This window comes from Corythoichthys intestinalis, chromosome 4 (genome assembly GCF_030265065.1).
Source record: "Corythoichthys intestinalis isolate RoL2023-P3 chromosome 4, ASM3026506v1, whole genome shotgun sequence".
Lineage (NCBI taxonomy): Eukaryota > Metazoa > Chordata > Actinopteri > Syngnathiformes > Syngnathidae > Corythoichthys > Corythoichthys intestinalis.
Window position 1 is genome coordinate 37,779,939 of NC_080398.1, and position 19,226 is coordinate 37,799,164.

The 19,226-nt window shown below is 39.8% G+C and overlaps 2 protein-coding genes across 3 annotated transcripts in view; one reads left to right on the forward strand and one right to left on the reverse strand.

Annotated features, from left to right (window-relative positions):
- Window positions 1–16,671, forward strand: LOC130914365 (endoribonuclease ZC3H12A). The gene is made up of 6 exons (XM_057833474.1): window positions 1–95; window positions 644–1,032; window positions 4,150–4,289; window positions 7,960–8,194; window positions 8,276–8,382; window positions 14,871–16,671. Exons 2-6 carry the CDS (start codon window positions 656–658, stop codon window positions 15,629–15,631), a joined length of 1,620 nt encoding a protein of 539 aa, XP_057689457.1. The 5' UTR covers window positions 1–95; window positions 644–655; the 3' UTR covers window positions 15,632–16,671.
- The window catches only part of LOC130914380 (centrosome-associated protein 350), a 21,043-nt gene continuing 10,565 nt past the window's right edge, over window positions 8,749–19,226 (reverse strand). For both annotated transcript variants that reach the window (XM_057833505.1, XM_057833506.1), the window contains exon 8: window positions 8,749–18,874. In XM_057833505.1, the coding sequence (XP_057689488.1) occupies window positions 18,817–18,874 (58 nt within the window). In that variant the 3' untranslated portion in view covers window positions 8,749–18,816. The remainder of the gene's footprint in view (window positions 18,875–19,226) is intronic.

The window sequence follows — 19,226 nt, forward strand, 5'->3', positions numbered from 1 at the left end:
GGGAGGAGGAAGGTGTTGTTCATTCTATCTATACTGTAATTTAAAACAGTCAGGCCTCTTCAGTCACTCAAGAAGGGGAAGAATCCACGAACAAGGTAAGTTTGTAATTTTATACATTTTTCAAAAGTCTTAGAGAGGTAATGTCAATGGCATGAGTAAGTGCTTCACCACCTTGAGTGAGGTTGTAAACCGTCCATTTCAAACCGATCCATTCGTATCACATTTGCTGTGTTGAGGACAAAGTGGCTCTTTCCTGTCATGTTGTGTGGTTGTGCACCCGAGCCTGAGGCTGTGCTGTGAGCTCCTCTTCTTCTTACTTTGTCATTTTTATTGTTGTTTACACAAAATGCCTTCAAATGGGGCTGCTTTCTTATCGCTGCAATTCAATGCTGCTAAGAGTAATGCATGAGCCGAGGGTACAGGACTTTTTCGCATTCTTCACATTCCTACGGTGTGTTGGGCGTCTGCAACATAAAGGATTGTCAAACACAGCCAAAGAATGCAGTAGCGACAATTTTTGCTAGGTGAAATGAGATCCAAATAACTGATTGAGGCATTTGGCGGTTCCAAAGTGAGTTCTGGTCAAGGTTTTATCCTGACGTAAATGATTGTGACCTCCTAAAAAAGGATTTTCTTTCTCCAGGAACACTAGTCAATGGTAGATGTTACCAGTCTTGTTTACTCTTGGAAAGAGAGTATGGATTCGATCTCGTCTAGTTTGAGCTCAATTTCTCTCGAGAGCTCTGAACTCCAGCTTCAAGTGGACTTCTTTCGAAAACTGGGTTACTCCGCAACCGAGGTCAACGCTGCGCTCTCCAAGCTAGGTCTCGGCACGGACACCAACTCCGTGCTGGAGGAGCTGGTACAGAGTCGCCGGGTTGCGTTCGGTTCATCCGAAGAAAGAAGTGCTAACAGTCCAGAGGATTCAAATTTGGGGCAAGGACTCAGAACGTCGTCTCAACTCAAGGGCAAGAAGTGCGCCGGGTCTGAGTTGAGGCCAATCGTTATTGATGGCAGCAATGTCGCCATGAGGTAAGAAGAATGGCACAGTATTAATCATGTGTGGAAAGCAACAAAAAAGTATGTTGTTGTATATACAGCTAGATGGAGTTGTCTGATAATGACTTTTTAACCAATAACCGATATCCCGATATTGTCCAACTCCAAAAATCCAATACCGATATCAAACCGACACAGATACAGTGGGGCAAATAAGTATTTAGTCAACCGCTAATTGTGCAAGTTCTCACACTTGAAAATAGAAGAGGGCTGTAATTGTCAACATGGATAAACCTCAACCAGGAGAGACAGAATGCGGAAAAAATAAACCAGAAAATCACATTGTTTGATTTTTAAAGAATTTATTTGCAAGTCATGGTGGAAAACAAGTATTTGGTCAATACCAAAAGTTCATCTCAATACTTTGTTACGTACCCTGTTGGCAATAACTGAGACCAAACGTTTCCTGTAACTCTTCACGAGCTTTTCACACACTGTTGCTGGTATTTTGGCCCATTCCTCCATGCAGATCTCCTCTAGAGCAGTGATGTTTTGGGGCCGTCGTTGGACAACACGGACTTTGAACTCCCTTTACAGATTTTCTATGGGGTTGAGATCTGGTGACTGGCTAGGCCACTCCAGGACCTTGAAATGCTTCTCACTCCTTTGTTGCCCTGGCTGTGTGTTTGGGATCATTCTCATGCTGAAAGACTCAGCAACATCTCATCTTCAATGCCCTTGCTGATGGAAGGAGATTTTCTCTCAAAATATCTCGATACATGGCCCCATTCCTTCTTTCCTTTACACAGATCACTCGTCCTGGTCCCTTTGCAGAAAAACAGCCCCAGAGCATGATGTTTCCACCCCATGCTTCACAGTGGGTATGGTGTTCTTCAGATGCAATTCAGTATTCTTTCTCCTCCAAACACCTGTTTTTTAACCAAAAAGTTTTATTTTGGTTTCATCTGACCATAACACATTCTCCCAGTCCTCTTCTGGATCATCCAAATGCTCTCTAGCGAACCGCAGACGGGCCTGGACGTGTACTTTCTTCAGCAGGGGACACATCTGGCAGTGCAGGATTTGAGTCCCTGGCGGAGCATTGTGTTACTGATAGTAGCCTTTGTTACTGTGGTCCCAGCTCTCTATTGGTCATTCACTAGGTCCCTCCGTGTGGTTCTGGGATTTTTGCTCACCGTTCTTGTTATCATTTTGACGCCACGGGGTGAGATCTTGCATGGAGCCCCAGTTGAGGGAGATTATCAGTGGTCTTGTATGTCTTCATTTTCTAATAATTGCTCCCACAGTTGATTTCTTTACACCAAGCGTTTTACCTCGTGCAGATTCAGTCTTCCCAGCCTGGTGCAGGTCTACAATTTTCTCTCTGGTGTCCCTCGACAGCTCTTTGGTCTTGGCCATAGTGGAGTTTGGAGTATGACTGACTGAGATTGTGGACAGGTGTGTTTTATACAGATAATGAGTTAAAACAGGTGCCATTAATACAGGTAACGAGTGGAGCCTCGTCAGACCTCCTTAGAAGAAGTTAGACCTCTTTAACAGCCAGAAATCTTGCTTGTTTGTAGGTGACCAAATACTTATTTTCCACTCGAATTTCGAAATAAATTCTTTAAAAATCAAACAATGTGATTTTCTGTTTTCTTTTCACATTCTGTCTTTCATGGTTGAGGTTTACCCATGTTGACCATTACAGGCCTCTCTAATCTCTTCAAGTAGGTGAACTTGCACAATTGGTGGTTGACTAAATACTTATTTGCTCCACTTTATATAGATCAAAAGATATTAACCGAGAACAATGTATTTGTCAGCATCATCATAAGATGTCATCAGACCAAACGAACCACCATAAAGCTTCGAACCAATTGGCTGCAAAGCTTCATTGCTTCAAGAAGCTTCATTTGGCCATCACTGCTCCCATGGAAGAAACAATCCACCTCTGCTGCCACCTGCTGTAAACACTGTTGTCGTCCAACATGCCTCCTAGCATGCATTGCAGCGCTACAGATCAAAATATCAAGATTCATGTTCTATACTAATTATTTCTTCAGTTACTGTTCCAATTGTTTCATTAATTGCTAGATATGGTATTTGGTAACAATTAATTTGACAGTGGCACCATAAGACTGTCACAAGACCATCTTAATTATGACATGACACTGCCATGAGCATTAATGAATGCTTATGACAGATGTCATTTTGTGTCATACGGCAAATTATCTCACTTTGAATGGATGTAAATGTAACAAGCTGGACAAAAAAGGAGTTAGTGAAATAATTTAACGGATGACACTTAATGATATCTGTCATAAGCATTCATTAATGCTCATGACAGTGTCATGTCATAATTATGACGGTCTTATGACGCTGCTCTCAAATAATGTGTAACCTATTAACCCAAATAAATCAACATAAAAGCCGCACTGGACAATAAGACGCAAGATTCAAAATGAGGGGAAAAAAGCAGCTTATAGTCCGAAAATTATGATATGTAGATATTAGGGCTGCAGCTATCGATTATTTTAGTAGTCGATTAATCGATGAACTAGTTAGTTCGAATAATCGAGTAATCGGATAAGGAACATGAAAAATTAAAAACCTGATCTGAGCTTCAAATGGTATAAAATAAATAAATGAGGATCTATGTACAATAAAAGTTATTGGCTAATTTACATAACAAAAGCCCGCTAGCTTAAATGCGATAAAATGCAGACTTTTTTTTTTTTTTTTTAAACAATGCTCTTAACAAATGGTTCAGACACATATTCCCACAAAAACGGCCAAATATACCTATAAAATAAAATTAAGAATGCAAATAAAAAACATTAACTCAAACAAAAACTTAGCTTATGTTGGTTTTAACAGGGAGCAGTTGGATTCAGCCATGTGAAATGAGGCAGACCAGAGGGCAGTGTACCCACCCTAATCAATAAAACTTAATGCAAACACTTTCAAAATAAACCTTACAATGCCACTTTAACTAAGCGAATACTCGAAGCAACAAAATTTAATTCGAATATTTTTTTTTCTAATCGAATACTCAAGTTAATCGATTAATTGTTGCAGCACTAGTAGATATCCAATGTATGTAACCGTTACCACTCATGAAAACTTTTTTTTTCTCCTTTCTGTCAGTCACGGGAACAAAGAAGTGTTCTCATGCCGAGGCATTGAATTGGCAGTCAACTTCTTCATGCAGAGAGGACACAGAGCCATTACCGTGTTTGTTCCGTCTTGGCGGAAAGAGCAGAGCCGACCTGAGGCGGCCATCAAAGGTGAGGTCAATCAAATAGGAACGAATGTTCTTTTCGCAGACAAGCAATTAAGTTCACCGCCCTTATTTTGCATGCAAATGATCACAACCTGCTGAAATGATTGACATGATGCAATCCAGATGAGTTTCCTTTTCAGTCATTCAAAATGAGAAAATATATGAGGTAATATCAAACTTAAATACAAACTGAGAATTATATAAGCCAAAAGAATATTATATAATATTGGCTATTACAATGTTGTTAATCTTACTTTAAAAAAGTAATTAATTACAGTTACAAATTAATTCTCCCAAAAAGTAATTGTGTTTGTAACTCAGTTACCTGAATGTAAGAGTAATTAGTTACTTGACAAAGTAACTGGCGCTAATTTTTGTGGTTTTTTTTTTTTTTTTTTTCTCAAAAAAAAACAAAAAAAAAAACAGGTCACACAATGTGAAGTGTAAAGGGTTTTTGGGACAATTGGCCCTTGTCCAATTCTTTACCCTAAACTTAACTAGACACATATGGGGCGCCGTTTGTTAAGACACACAAGCTGACAATTATGACAACATTTTCTCACATTTAGCGCCACACAGTGTAGAAAACGTGGTGTAACATTTTTAGAATGCCTTTTTTTTTTTTTCCTCCCATATTTAAATCATTATTTAGCAACCTAAGTATTCATTTTAAATATGAAGTTTTGGACCTGAATGTTTAAATCCAGAGCTAAATATTTTATTTAGATATTACATTTATATCCTATATCCTAAATGCTAAATCTGGAAACGGTTGGAACTAAATATGCAAATTCACATGACAGGAGACCGGAAGTAACAAAATAAAAGCTGGAGCACACAAAATACTCTTTAAATAGTTTCTCCTAAATATGTATTTTACCTATATATTGTTATTATCACAATGACTCATGTCTAAGAGCAGACTGCCACCGTTGAGTAGGTTTTATTCATTTTCAAGCAACGTAAACAGACAGTCTGAGCTGCTCCACCAGCTTTTATTTTGTTACTTCCGGTCTTAAGTCATTTGAATTTGCATATTAAGCTAAATATTTTGTTCCGACCGTTATAGGATATAAGTTTAAGATTTCAATTAAATATTTAGTTCTGGATTTAAACAATCAGGTCCAAAACTTCTTATTTAAAAATAAATATTTAAGTTGATAAACAATATTGTAAATGTGCAAAAAAAAAAAAAAAAAAAGAAAGTGACTAAAAATTTCACACCATTTTAAACACTGTGTGGCGCTAAATGTGAGAAAATGTTGTCACAATTTTCAGCATGTGCTGCTTTACAAACGGCGCCCCATAGACACAGGGGTATTGCGGATATTGCGATAACTAGATATTAGCCTTTGCTATGTGTGGAAGTCATTTAATGTTGTGAATCAACCGTTAAAGTTGTTAAAATTGCTCCCGTTATTGCATTAGTTCCCTTCTGTCTACTTTCGACATGTGTAAGTTTTTAAACTGTTTCGTCATTTAAAGATAGATTTAAGTCAAGATTTTGCAGATTTAGGAGCATTTTAGACAAAAAAAAAGTTACTCAGGTTCGCTAGGAAGGTTCTCTACAACAGAGCCTTCCTGAGAGGTCTACTGCTTTAAGATGGCGGCTGTTTACTAACGCATCGAGTCCTTTATACATGTTGCCAATGCAGCCGTGTCTGTCATTTGCATCTAGACTATAATATGGGATATCTACTATAGCATCATGTGGGCGTAGTTTGTAGGCTATCGGCTACAGTCAGGTATTATTGGAGCTACCTAGCATTGCGTTTGCAACGGTGTCTTCCCCACTCCTGCTTTGCTCTCTCGTCTCCGTGAGTCCGTCTCTGTCAGACTTTTCTTGTGTCATTCGACCAACATAGCATAGTAATGCACTCCTTTCCCACCTCAGTAATGGTAACGGCGGTGCCAAAATGCGAAAAGTAATTAATTAGATTACTCACTACTGAAAAAAATAACGCCATTAGTAACGCCATTATATTCTAACACCGTTATTCACAACACTGTTGGCTAATGCTAACACTTGAGACAATAATGGTAATCAACCGCATCTATGTCATTGGTGTGTAACCCCCAATGTTCATTTAAACACTTACAGACAGATAATATAACAATACTTATATCTTGTTTATGCTTATGTCTATCTTATGTGTTTATTATTGATTTATATTTATATTTAAATTGCATTTGTGCCAACCAAGCAACATGACAAAACGGCAAAACACTGTCGCTTTTGTCCATACTAACAGTAATTGACCTCTAAATTTTTGTTCATTGACTCACTCATGTAAATCTAAATAATCCACTATTTGTGCAAGCTCTTTATGCCTACTTGAATCTCACAGCAACCATACAATAAAGGCCTTGTCACGCTTTTACATGCACAAAACCAGGGTGGAGCAGTTTTTTTAAATTCAAGGTGTGTTAACAGGGAAGAAAAAATGTCTGCCTTTTGTTGAATACTGGGAGAGCCGCAGGAGGAAGTACTTTTGTTCCTCGTTGCTGACCTTGACATATAATTTACTTGGCTGCGTCTTGACATTCTCAATTGAAAATGATATGCAAATTCAAAAACCCAGCCAAGTGAACTTGTGAACGAAATGCAATGATGTCATCTTCTGATTTCGTCTATGATCTAGTGTTTGAGTCTTTATTGAAAGCACCCAATATTTCCGAATGGCTTATTTTTTGAGACCATCCACGCAATTGGTGAAATTGGCAATAAAGAATACAGTGGGGCAAATAAGTATTTAGTCAACCACCAATTGTGCAAGTTCTCCTACTTGAAAAGATTAGAGAGGCCTGTAATTGTCAACATGGGTAAACCTCAACCCCGAGAGACAGAATGTGGGGAAAAAAAGAAGAAAAAAAACCAGTTTGATTTTTAAAGAATTTATTTCCAAATTACAGTGGAAAATAAGTATTTCGTCACCTACAAACAACCAAGATTTCTGGCTGTCAAAGAGGTCTAACTTCTTCTAACGAGGTCTAACGAGGCTCCAATCGTTACCTGTATTAATGGCACCTGTTTTAACTCATTATCGGTATAAAAGACACCTGTCCACAATCTCAGTCAGTCACACTCCAAACTCTACTATGGCCAAAACTAAAGAGCTGTCGAAGGACACCTTTGACAGCCAGAAATCTTGCTTGTTTGTAGGTGACCAAATACTTATTTTCCACTCTAATTTGGAAATAAATTCTTTAAAAATCAATGTGATTTTCTATTTTTTTTCCCACATTCTGTTACTCATGGTTGAAGTTTACCCATGTTGACAAATACAGGCCTCTCTAATCTTTTCAAGTTGGAGAACTTGCATAACTGGTGGTTGACTTAATACTTATTTGCCCCACTGTATTTTAGCAACAGTAGTGCAGTGAAAGCCAGAAATATAGATATGATCAAGGTACAGATAAATGAAAAATTATGAATAGTAATGACAGGTTTGTACTTTGCTACATTACAAGACAGCAACAGAATGATTAATTATGGTGTGTTATTGTAGTAGGTGCCCAGCCTATATGAGTCAGCGGTTGAGTCATACGCTCGAGAGAAATTATGTACAAGTGAAATTATATCAGTTCATACTTCTTAATTGATTTCTGGTCAATTAGACACTGACGCACAAGTTCCAAGGCATGATTTGACTTTATCGCAATAAAATTTCTAGATAAACACATCCTGATGGAACTGGAAAAGCAGAAACTGGTAGTCTTCACTCCGTCACGCCGTGTGGGCGGCAAGTTAGTAGTTTGCTACGACGACCGCTTCATTGTCAAGTTGGCATACGAGACGGACGGCGTGATCGTGTCCAACGACACCTATCGTGACCTGCAGAGTGAACGACCCGAGTGGAAGAAATGCATTGAAGAGAGGCTGCTCATGTACTCGTTTGTGAACGACAAGTAAGCGATCGGCTGCTTTTGATAGCAAGCCACGTTAGCTTTGTGAGCTCTGAATCAGAGAAATTGCCTTTTGTGGACCAGGTTCATGCCCCCAGATGACCCTTTGGGCCGTCACGGTCCCAATCTTGACAACTTCTTGAGGACAAAGCCACTACCGAAGGAGGAAAAGAAGCAGCTATGTCCATATGGTATGTTTTCATTGAGAATTCTACTTTCCGTTGTGGCAAAATTAGATGTACAAAGTCTAGGCTACACATATCACAATGCAAGCTTTTGATGAACAACTCTATCAGGGCCGTGCAGAGACCAATGGATGGGCAGGTGTTGAAAGATCAAAAGGGGCACATGAACACTAGGGGTGTAACGGTACACAAAAATCCCTGTTTTGAGGTCACGGTTCGGTTCATTTTCGGTACAGTAAGAAAACAAAATGCAAAATATAAATGTGCTAGATGTTTATTACACACTTTTGAGCTTTCAACAATAGGAACATTAGCCTATAGACTCCACTCACCAACGTCACACAATGACGTGTCGCTGTATCCGGCCACCATATTATCCGTCATTGTTTATTCTCAATGGTTTCAATTTGTCGTGCAATTTATAGTGCAATTCATGGAAGCCCCGGTGCTTTCAGACGCTGTAAACTCATTGGATGTGTTGCATAAAAGGCGTTATGTGGAAAAGCTTCGGTCAATCCATTCGCCAGATCCATATTTGATTCCTAAATCGATATTTTTCGGCCCACTGTCTTCACCGTCTCTGCCTGACATCTGCTACCCTGATATTTACAACTATCTTGTCCACAGAAACTCAGCGTATTCTCAGGGAAGTTTGAAAAACTTTAACAGCAGCACTATAAGCAACATTACCCTCGTGTGACCCTTTACTTCCAATTTTCTAAAATGGCGACAATCAATAAAAAAAAAAAGTTGACTGCGATGGCCGACGCTTCAAGGATAGGTGGATAATGGACTATTTCTTCAATAAAATACGCAACAACTGTGTCTGCCTCATTTGCAAAGAGACAGTCGCTGTTTTCAAAGAGTTCGATGTGACGCGATACTAACAAACAAGACAAGCTAACATGTACAACATTACAGGGAAGATATACGCAGCAACTTGAAGCTAGTTTAATTTCACAGCAGCAGTATTTCGCAAGAGCCCGAGTGTCGAAAGAGAACGTCACAAAGACAAAATTGATGAAATTATGAATTTTTTAAAAATAATAATAAAGCAAATGTGACACACAGAAGGGCTTGCTAAAATTTGTTTAAATATATTGTTCAATGTAAATCAGCCGAGGTAGCCCCCCGCAATTTTACCGCACCAAATCTGGCCCCCTTTGCAAAAGGTTTGGACTAGTGATGGGTCCAGTGATACTAATGCGCCGGCGCGCGCGCCGAGCTCACGGAGCAACCCCTGCGTCGGTGCGCGTATCGCTACAAGAAAATCACGTGACCGATGCATGAACTCATTGAACTGTGTCGACACAGTCATGACGCGGCAAACTGGTTCAAAAGGAAGCGCGTCTGTCAACGCGAGGGAGTTGCTGAAACAGTCCACATCTCACGGTTACTTCCTCGTTGTCTACCTGCTGTGGAAATGGACGTAAGACAGGGAAAACGCACTTGTCATCATTCATTCAAAATACAATTAATTTTAAGGTAAAGCTTAGTTTATTAGTGTGACGGGTGCACGCGGGTCCGTCGATTGCCGTCCCTTGTCTTTAAACTACGCACCAATGTTTGATCCGCTAGCATAGTGGTCAGAGCAAACGCCTCTCGTCCCAACACTTCGTGCGCGTGGATTCGAATCCTGGTCAGATTGCAATTATCGGGTCCTTACGCGATCCCCAAAGTTTTGATTTTACTATCAAAAGTTATTTTTTTGCAGGTGAAATGTCGCATTTGTACTTTGTATATGACTAACCTGTCATATAAAAACAGTTGCCACCGCCTCATTGCTGAAGCATTACTGGCCAAGCATGAGAATGAAGTTTCTGATAATCCCCAAATAAACACAGGTATAGAACCATTCCTTTTATTTTCACACAGTCACTTTTTTGGTAATTTATTAGAAATCTGTAATTAAGCTATAATTTATTTTTTTGTCCACTTCAATTTCTTTCTGACGGGCTATGGTAGCACTTAGATGACAAAGTGGGGAGTCAAGGAGGAAATGCAACTGTAGATGAAATTGCAAAAGTGCAACGATGCACGGCTGAGCCGAACATGGCACGCAATGCCGATTTTCTTCGATACTGGAGGAGCCAATGGATATCTTATCCAAACCTCTTTCAACTGGAAATTCTTGTGCATGCCGGCATTGTTGGTTCCATGCGAGTGTGTTGTCCACAGCAGGCTTGTTAAAAAAAAAAAAAAAACAACAACAACTAAATTTAAAAACAAAAAAACAAAACGGTTTTTGAATAAAATTTTATCAGAAAAAAAAAGTCCACAGGCATTCCTTATTCACCCATTCATTATTACTTACATTTTCACATTATATGTTCACATGATGTAAAGATATGGACTAATGCAATATGAATGCAAAGACTTAAATGATTTGATTTTACATGCTATGTCATCAATTCAGTGTCAGTCTGTCAAGTGGGTTGCCTGTAGGGTTTTTTTATGTCCAGCAGGTGTCAGTTTTCAATGATACAGTATCCACACTGTGTCAACACAATGTGTCACTGTGTCGACACGCTTCATGAGGTTTCACGGACCCATCACTAGTTTGGACACACCTGTTTAACTGATGATCCGTAAACGAGGCCGGCTTCTTTCACTTGGTACCAGATAAATATTATTCAAAAAATAATGATGGTGGAAGAAATAAGCATCTTGAATTTGAAACTGTATGTTGTCGGCGATTAGCCTCGCAATGATCTTAATTGTGGTTGTCAGCCCAAAACCCTCTAAATATATATTAAATGCATCTTACCAGATATAAAATGACTACTACATAATCTGTGGTGATTGTTTGGTGCCCAGTTTTCTCCTCAATTGCAGCCGTCCATCTCGCTCTCCTCTCCGGGTCTCTCGGAATACGGTAGAACTTCAAGTCTCTCCGTCTATCTTCCCTGTTACTGCAACCAACCGCCACACACGCCTTCACCATTTTGATTATTAATGTTAACGAGCAGAAAAACACGCCATAATAGGAGGAATTTACGTAGCGGTAATGCGTAAACACGACGAGTTGACGGACAATATGGCGCGGAGGCGTGGTTGTGACATCATGTGAGTAGGGTCTATACAAAGCTAGAATTCTGCTCAAAAAGTAGCGGGTATTTAAAGATAATCCAACAACAATTTGCCTTTCAGACCCCGCGTATTGGTCAGCTTTCTTTCTGAAAGAAAGAAAAAAGTCCTGATTGAGGTTGTGTACAGGTGTCTTTTATACCGATAATGAGTTAAAACAGGTGCTAGTAATTAGAGCTGGGAATCTTTGGGCACCTAACGATTTGATTACGATTATGATTCAGAGGCTTCGATTCGATTATAAAACAATTATTGATGCACCCCCCTCCTTTTTTTAAATTTTTTTTTTATGTTTTATGTTTTGTACATTAGTTCCAAAATTGTTCAAAAATCCTCTCAGGCTAAACCAAACTACTATTTCAGTATGAAGTTAACATATAACAGTAAACAAATATACAAAAATAACAGTAAAAATAAAACTCCAGTCCCCATTCAGTATCAGCAGCTTTTAACTACATTCAATTAACTCAGTACTTCTCAAATAGTGGGGCGCGCCCCCCCAGGGGGGCGCAGACCGATGCCAGGGGTGGCGCGTGTGACCTCGGGGAGCATGTTTTTTTTTTTTTGTTTTTTTTTTGCCGTACTAGAATAAAGTGTACTTGCACATCCACTCAGTGGGTGGCAGTGGCGCTCTCATTTTCAAAGTGCGCGCAGTATTTTTTTAAGTAAGCAAGAGCACACGGAAGAGACTCATAAGGAGCTGGAGAGCTGTGCGCCGTTTTCGAAAGCCGTTTTCGGGCCGGACTCACGCAGCGACCCACTGTCTTCTCCGGTTCTCACGTGTCCGCCCGAGAAGTGCCATTTTCGGCTTGGGATCGTCACGACGACCGCCCTCACCAACGGTTCTCCCTTGGCCGCCGAGAATGCGCTTTTTTTGCAGTTTCGATGTGACTTTTTTTTTTTTTTAATTCAAGCAAAATGATGCGTTGTCTTTTCTGTTACAAACCAAAAAATGTTAATAAAATTATACTTTATAAGTTGATCTGTTATTTTCTCTTAATAGAAAAAAAAGATGCAATGTGAGGCAGAGGCGGACTTATAATAGTAATATTATAGACAAATGATATTATTTACAGTGGCGGCAGAGTTTGGGGGGGCGTGAAACATTTACGTCTTCCTTGAGGGGGCGTATCAGAAAATAATTGAGAAGCACTGAATTAACTTAATGTTGTGAATCAACTGTTACAGTTGTTAAAATTGCTCCTGTTATTCCATAATTTCTCTTCTGTCTACTTTTGTCAAAGTTTTAACACTATTTCATAATTTAAAGATAGATTCAAGACAAGATTCTGCCGATTTAGGAGTATTTTAGATAAATAGTAAATTAGGTCCGCTACAACAGTCTTCGAGAGAGGTCTACTGCTTTAGGATGGCGGCTGTTTACTTACGCCGGAAAGTGTCATTTCGCATCTTTGTTCAATAATACATGTTCCAGAGGTTGCGCTAGACTTTTTCGTTGTCTGTCATTTTGACTTACAGTGTCATAAAAATCTGGTCATAATCTATTTTTACCCGTCACTTACATTTTTAAAATGATAATAAAGACATATTCAATTGTATTTAGTTTTCATTCATTTTTAATTAATATTCTGTCGAACAAGCTTAACAAGAGGCAGACAGCGGAGTGCACCAATCAGCGTGCTGTTAGCAAAGCGACGAGGGCAGGACGAGGGACTTGCGCGCGGAAGTAAACATACGAGGAGAACGGAGTTTATTCAACATGGCTAGCGCGAGACAGACTGTTGTCAATGTGTTTTAGCTCATTTAAAACTGAATTTACCGCGGATTGGAATATATTCTCGGCTCTCCCGTTCGCCATCCGTGTTGTTGTAGAGACGACTTTCGGCGCGCAAGAGTGACGTTGATCGTAAAGAACACATCACGCAAATAAACAAATCTGATTTGTCGATTGATTTTGTACCTACTCGAGAGGCTGTGTCCCAGACTTTTCTCTCAGTGTTTGAAAAATACAGGGAGAACAGTCTGGCCATGCCAGGCAAACACTCAGTTGCCTTGACATTTTTCCGAGTAAGGCCAACGACGTCATGCATCAAGAGAGACAATAGCTAATTAATATGCTCACCAGCCACCCCGTGGTCTGGGGTGTGAATTGCAACCTGTCAAAATGACGGATGGTCTTCAGTTTTTTCCGTCACCGTTTTAAAAAACCGGTCAACGACGGAAAATATTCGGTTAACGCGACCCCTGATGTTCTAACACTGACGTCGTCTGTCATTTTGCATCTAGTTCTACATATATTTGATATCTACTGTAGCCGTATGTTTGTAGCAACTAGCAACTGGGATTATTGTTTTTTTTATCTAGCGGCATGAGTTGAACATGATATTTACTCTCGGTCCGTTCCTCATTGCGTCTCGCTCTGACTGTGTTTTACTTTCGCTTTACCTGGTACAATTCAATAATCGGAATTTGGATATTTGTGAATCGTTCTCGAATCTTCCACGGCGGAATCGCGAATAATCTAAGAATCGGAAATTTCGCATGCCTCTACTATTAATACAGGTAACGAGTGGAGCCTCATTAGAAGAAGTTAGACCTCTTTGACAGCCAGAAATCTTGCTTGTTTCTAGGTGACTGTAAGATAAATTGAATGCCAAATATATTATGACAGTTTGCTCTCCCACAGCTATTATACGTGCACTCCCAAGCTATTATGAAGAATACAGTTTTAGCCCATAATAATGTGCTTACCTGTGATTGCTCACATTCTGCTGATAAGTACACACTTATATGTTGATTCATCACACAACGTCTCAGTACTTTTCCACCAAGCTACAGTACTTTGAGTGCAAATGTGTGTTCAAAACAAAGATATCTTGCCTGTTCAGGAGTGTGACTGTTCATTTAATCAAGTAGTACTGTTCAATCAATGACTAGAATACTGCCACGTTGTACAACAGTGTTGTAACTGTATTCCGCCCATCAACAAGCCCTCAATAAAAGTTAGCAGCGCGGGGGAGTTCGGAGAGAGACTTCGATGAGACAGCATTGATCGCGGAACTCTCCCAACCTGCAGGTTGAAAAACGGCAACTCTCTGACTCTGTCTCACTTTATGCCCTGCCTTTTTTCAGCTTGCCTTGGGTAAATAACTAAGTTAAAGAACAAGTTTTAGACCCAACAGTGACCAAAATACTTATTTTCCACCATGATTTGCAAATAAATTCTTTCAAAATCAAACAATGTGATTTTCTGTTTTTTTTTCCACATTCTGTCTCTCATGGTTGAGGTTTACCCATGTTGACAATTACAGGCCTCTCTAATATTTTCAAGTGGGAGAACTTGCACAATTAATGGTGGACTAAATACGTATTTGCCCACTGTACCTGCAGTTTGAACCGCAGCCTCGAGTTTTCAACTTTGGTGTTTTTTTTTTTCTCCCCCTCAGACAAAAGGTGCACTTACGGCATGAAATGCAAGTTCTACCACCCTGAGCGAGCCAACCAGTCCTACCTGTCTGTAGCTGACGAACTGAGAGAAAAAGCCCAGATTTCACCCATAAAAGAGAACATACGCTTGTCACACCCACCGTCTCAGTCCATGCCCCCTCTACGCCCTCAGGAGCTGGAAATGTTAGACCATCGGTGGTCTTCACATCCCTCTCAAGTTAGTCAAAACAAAGTCTTGTACTGGGAAGATCATAATCCCGTGCCTCCCAAGTGTTCTGGGTCGACGCATTACCACTCCACCAACCCTCATGAGTACTTGGATTCGGGTCTTGGCTCTTATGAAAGTCGTTACTCTGATGTTTGTGCTGGACCCAGACAATGCTGTGGTTGCGCCGGAAGCCTCGACTCTGCAGGTTCATCGCTGCTTTCAGCGCAGAACCGCAGTGTACCAAGTCCATTTAACGCAGCTCCTCAATGTTCGCAAAATTACTGGTCGGATCCTTTTCACGGATCGCACCATGTACGAAGATGTCACCCATTCCCGGGCCCGGTTCAATCTTCCTATAGTTGCTCCAGCTCGGAGCAGCGGGGCTACCAGCAGTTTGACTCCCAAAGACAGGAAGTGCGCAAGAACCTGCAAGCCATTTTTGGTCCTCAAAAGGTGGATGCAGTGATGGACATGTACCCTCATGTGATGAGCGCTGAGAAACTGGCAGCCGAGATTCTCAACCAAAGAGCTCAAAATGCAATGTTCCTCTAAATATGAACAGACCGTCTAGAATGTTTCATTGTGCAATTGTAAGAACACATAAAACGTCAAATAAACGCTCTAAGAATCCTCATAATTGATACAGCGTATTGTGGCTTGAAGCATTTTATGATATGATCCAGCAATGCAAAGGCAAATGTAGGAGCCTAAATAATGTTTAGTTAATTATTCATGTTCGTGACGTCACGTTTGACGATAGTGTATCACAAAAGTGTGTACACCCCTTGCAAAATTCAGCAGTTTATTTTAAAGGGGTGCAAGAGCAGTAACTTCTTTTTCAGCCTTGTCTGTGTTTTCCCCCAATATGCAAGCTATGCATTAGGGCAACCGATTTAATTGCATAGCCAACACCTCAGAGGAGAGAGTAAATGTGAACTATGTACAGTATGAAAAGTGTATGTATGTGTGTCAACTTCATTGTTTCATAAAGTAATTGCAAGGTCTTACTTAACTGTTTAACTTGATGGCAACACTAATCATTGGCTGCCACTGACGGCAGCGAAAAATAGCTTTCAACCCTCCAAGTTCAACCGGAGTGAATGAGTTAACCACACATCCACCTTTGTAACTTTTATTTTTGTCTCTTTTTATGCTCAACCGGTTTTTGAGATAGCGAATTAAGATATTATCATGTGGCTTTTGGACACATAGTGTACTTTCAACGTGGTAAATTCCTTACACAAATCAGCTTTTTATATCTCTGAATTTAAGTTTTTTATTTTGTCATGCTCAACTCCTTGGACGCTTGTGTCAGTTGGGAGTTTGGTGTAGGGATAGTTTCCTTCGTACGGTCATTATGTCTGCCAAGGAGAGCTGCCGCAATTGATCGAGTAATTGACAACTAATGTCAAACAAATTGACAACTGTTTGTCGATAAATTACAGTAATCCCTCGTTTTTCGCGGTTAATGGGGGCCAGAACCCGCCACGATAGGTGAAATCGCGCACAAGCAAAAAAATATATATATATTTTTTTTCTGTTCAATATATTTGTTCAGATTTATCATTGAAAACAGATACATAAAAGACGTTTTTTCACATTTTTTCCCAAAAGTATAATTTAAAAAAAAATATATATATATATATATATATATATATCAGGGCTGTCAAACGATTAGAATTTTTAATTGAGTTAATCACAGCTTGAAAATTAATTAATCGTAATTAACCGCAATTCAAACCGTCTAGCTATTTGATTGGGAATGCCAGTTCTCTTTCCATTGAGCCCTTTTCTTATTGTGAACATTTTTTTTTTTTTGAGCGATAGGAATATTTTTGTTGTGCTTTCACTAAATGATACTGTAGTGACTAAACTGTGCCGCCCAAATGCATGATGGGAAGTTGGGCAACCATGAATGTCAGTAGTGGCTGCAAATGGTATACAGTATGTTCTGCGTTGTGTTTAACAAGGCATGTTACGATAAAGAACGTCTCCTTCTCCGCCCAAATGCATGATGGGAAGTTGGGCATCAATGACTGTCAGTGGTGGCTGCAAATGTGATAACTTCGGCAGCCCAAATATATATAGACGGTTAACGTCTTTAGTGGCGCAAACTGAAACTCCGTTCACCATTTTGGTGGTGCTCTCCGGCATTTCATAGTCCACATCTTCAATCCTTGGTTCTCGCTCTGTAGCTGTTGAAAGTTTAGGTTTGAAAACATTATGTACAGTCTATCCATCTTCCCTCTTCTGTCCTCAGGTGTTTTTTGTTTTTTGGGGGGTTAAGCAAAGCAAATGACCCTCCTCAACTCATTTGCTCCCAAAAACGTATAAATATCTTCTATTTTTTATTGTTTCAGTGTCCCAAAAACGTATTCATACATCTTTTACGTTTTTTTTTTTCCAAGAGGCATCTCTAGGTTCTGATGCAACTAAACTGCAATGAACAATGCTCAAAACCAATTTTAAAGCAATAAAACTGGCCACTAGAGGGCAATAGCGCATTTGGCAAGAACTCATCTCAGGCCAAGAAAGGAAGTGAAGAAAAAGTCAGGAAACGAAAGTTGGAGGGATCTTGTGAAGACGCGTGAGAAAAATGTGGAGAACGATGGGGGGGGGGGGGGGGGGCCAAGCAACACTGGAGGAGTGTTGAAAAGAAAACGAAACCATCGTCAACGAAGGATTAAAAAAAATTGATCTTGATGAGACGGATGGTGATGAGAGAGAAGTTTACCCCGTCTGCTGAGACGGCCACAACAGCGACTCCACACGCGTTCTGCGGCGCTCACGTTGCATTACTCCTGAGCCAGAGGTTGAAACCAACGATGAAGATGATGAAAAAATTGAGACCGATCTTGATCTGGACTCATCAGATTACTGGGAGCTACCTCATTCAACGGGGAGCAGCCGAGAGCTTTCCCTGGATGTTATGTTCAAGTAAATTGTTATGTGCGCTAATAGTTCAGTAGTTTAGTTATGTGTAAATAAATTGTTATTTTGCTATCAAAAGCTCTATTTGTCTTGTTGTTTATGTTATTTTGTAGAACGAAAACATTATTCAGATGTTTGGGATGTCACAAAAGAGAAAAATGGCTTTGTTGAAGTCAGTTATGTTTGAAATGTATGGTTTTACAACAAGCTCAATTTCTGTTTTTTCTTCAGAAATTGGAAAATTGCTCAAACTAAGCTATTTACTAACGCTGATTTCTAAAGAATGGAAAAAGGTATGAACTATTTTTTTTCCTGCTGAAAGAAGAGAGTCTAATCTTTCTTTTGGTGGGTTCCATATTTATATAGCAATAGAACAGAATTTTCTGTGGGCCTTGCAAAATCAGTCAAAAACTAGTAAAACAGCCGGGAGCGAAGGGGGTTGCTCCGGAGAAAATGGCTGGGAGTGAATGACTTAAGGTGCTAGTCACATGATCTGTTTGAAAAATAATTATGACCCATTATAACATTTTTTTTTGTTCATTTTATTAATTTTTTTATTTTTATTTTTTTTATTGCTTTAAAACTTTTTTACGGACAACATTTTACCAGCAAAGTCTTAATTTTAACTTCATATATTGGAAAGTCAATCATATGGAATGACATTTTAGGCCACCAGGAGGGGCTGCCCCCCCCCCCCTTAATTTCTGCGTGTGAAGTGCGCGTAATTTACTTGAGCGGGACACACAAAATGATGTGGCGGGCCGGATCTAGCCCCCGGGCCTCTAGTTTGAAACGGGTGATCAGTGTCATTCCCAGGCCATCAGTAGTTTGTGGAACGGTACAAAGGCACCGTGGCCGGGTTTGCTGCACCAGAGGGAGAGAGAAACGGGAATTAGTATTCCAAAGAATGACAGAAGTCATTAAAAGATATATACTGAATATGGCGGAAAACACAGACAAGGCTGAAAAAGCAGTTCCTGCTATTGCACCCCCCCTTTTTTTTTAAGAACTGTTGTGTTTGATAGAACAATATGTCTATATGCTGCCATTGCAGTTTCATGGCTTATTAAGCCCCCGAACTGTTTTTAATATGTCCGTTTTACCCTGGAGACCCCCGTTTACAGACACCGCGCAACCGCTTTTGTATCAACCCACCCATAAAAAGAAGCTAAGTAATTATATCTATTATTCGAAATGTCTGTCATTTGTAGCTTAG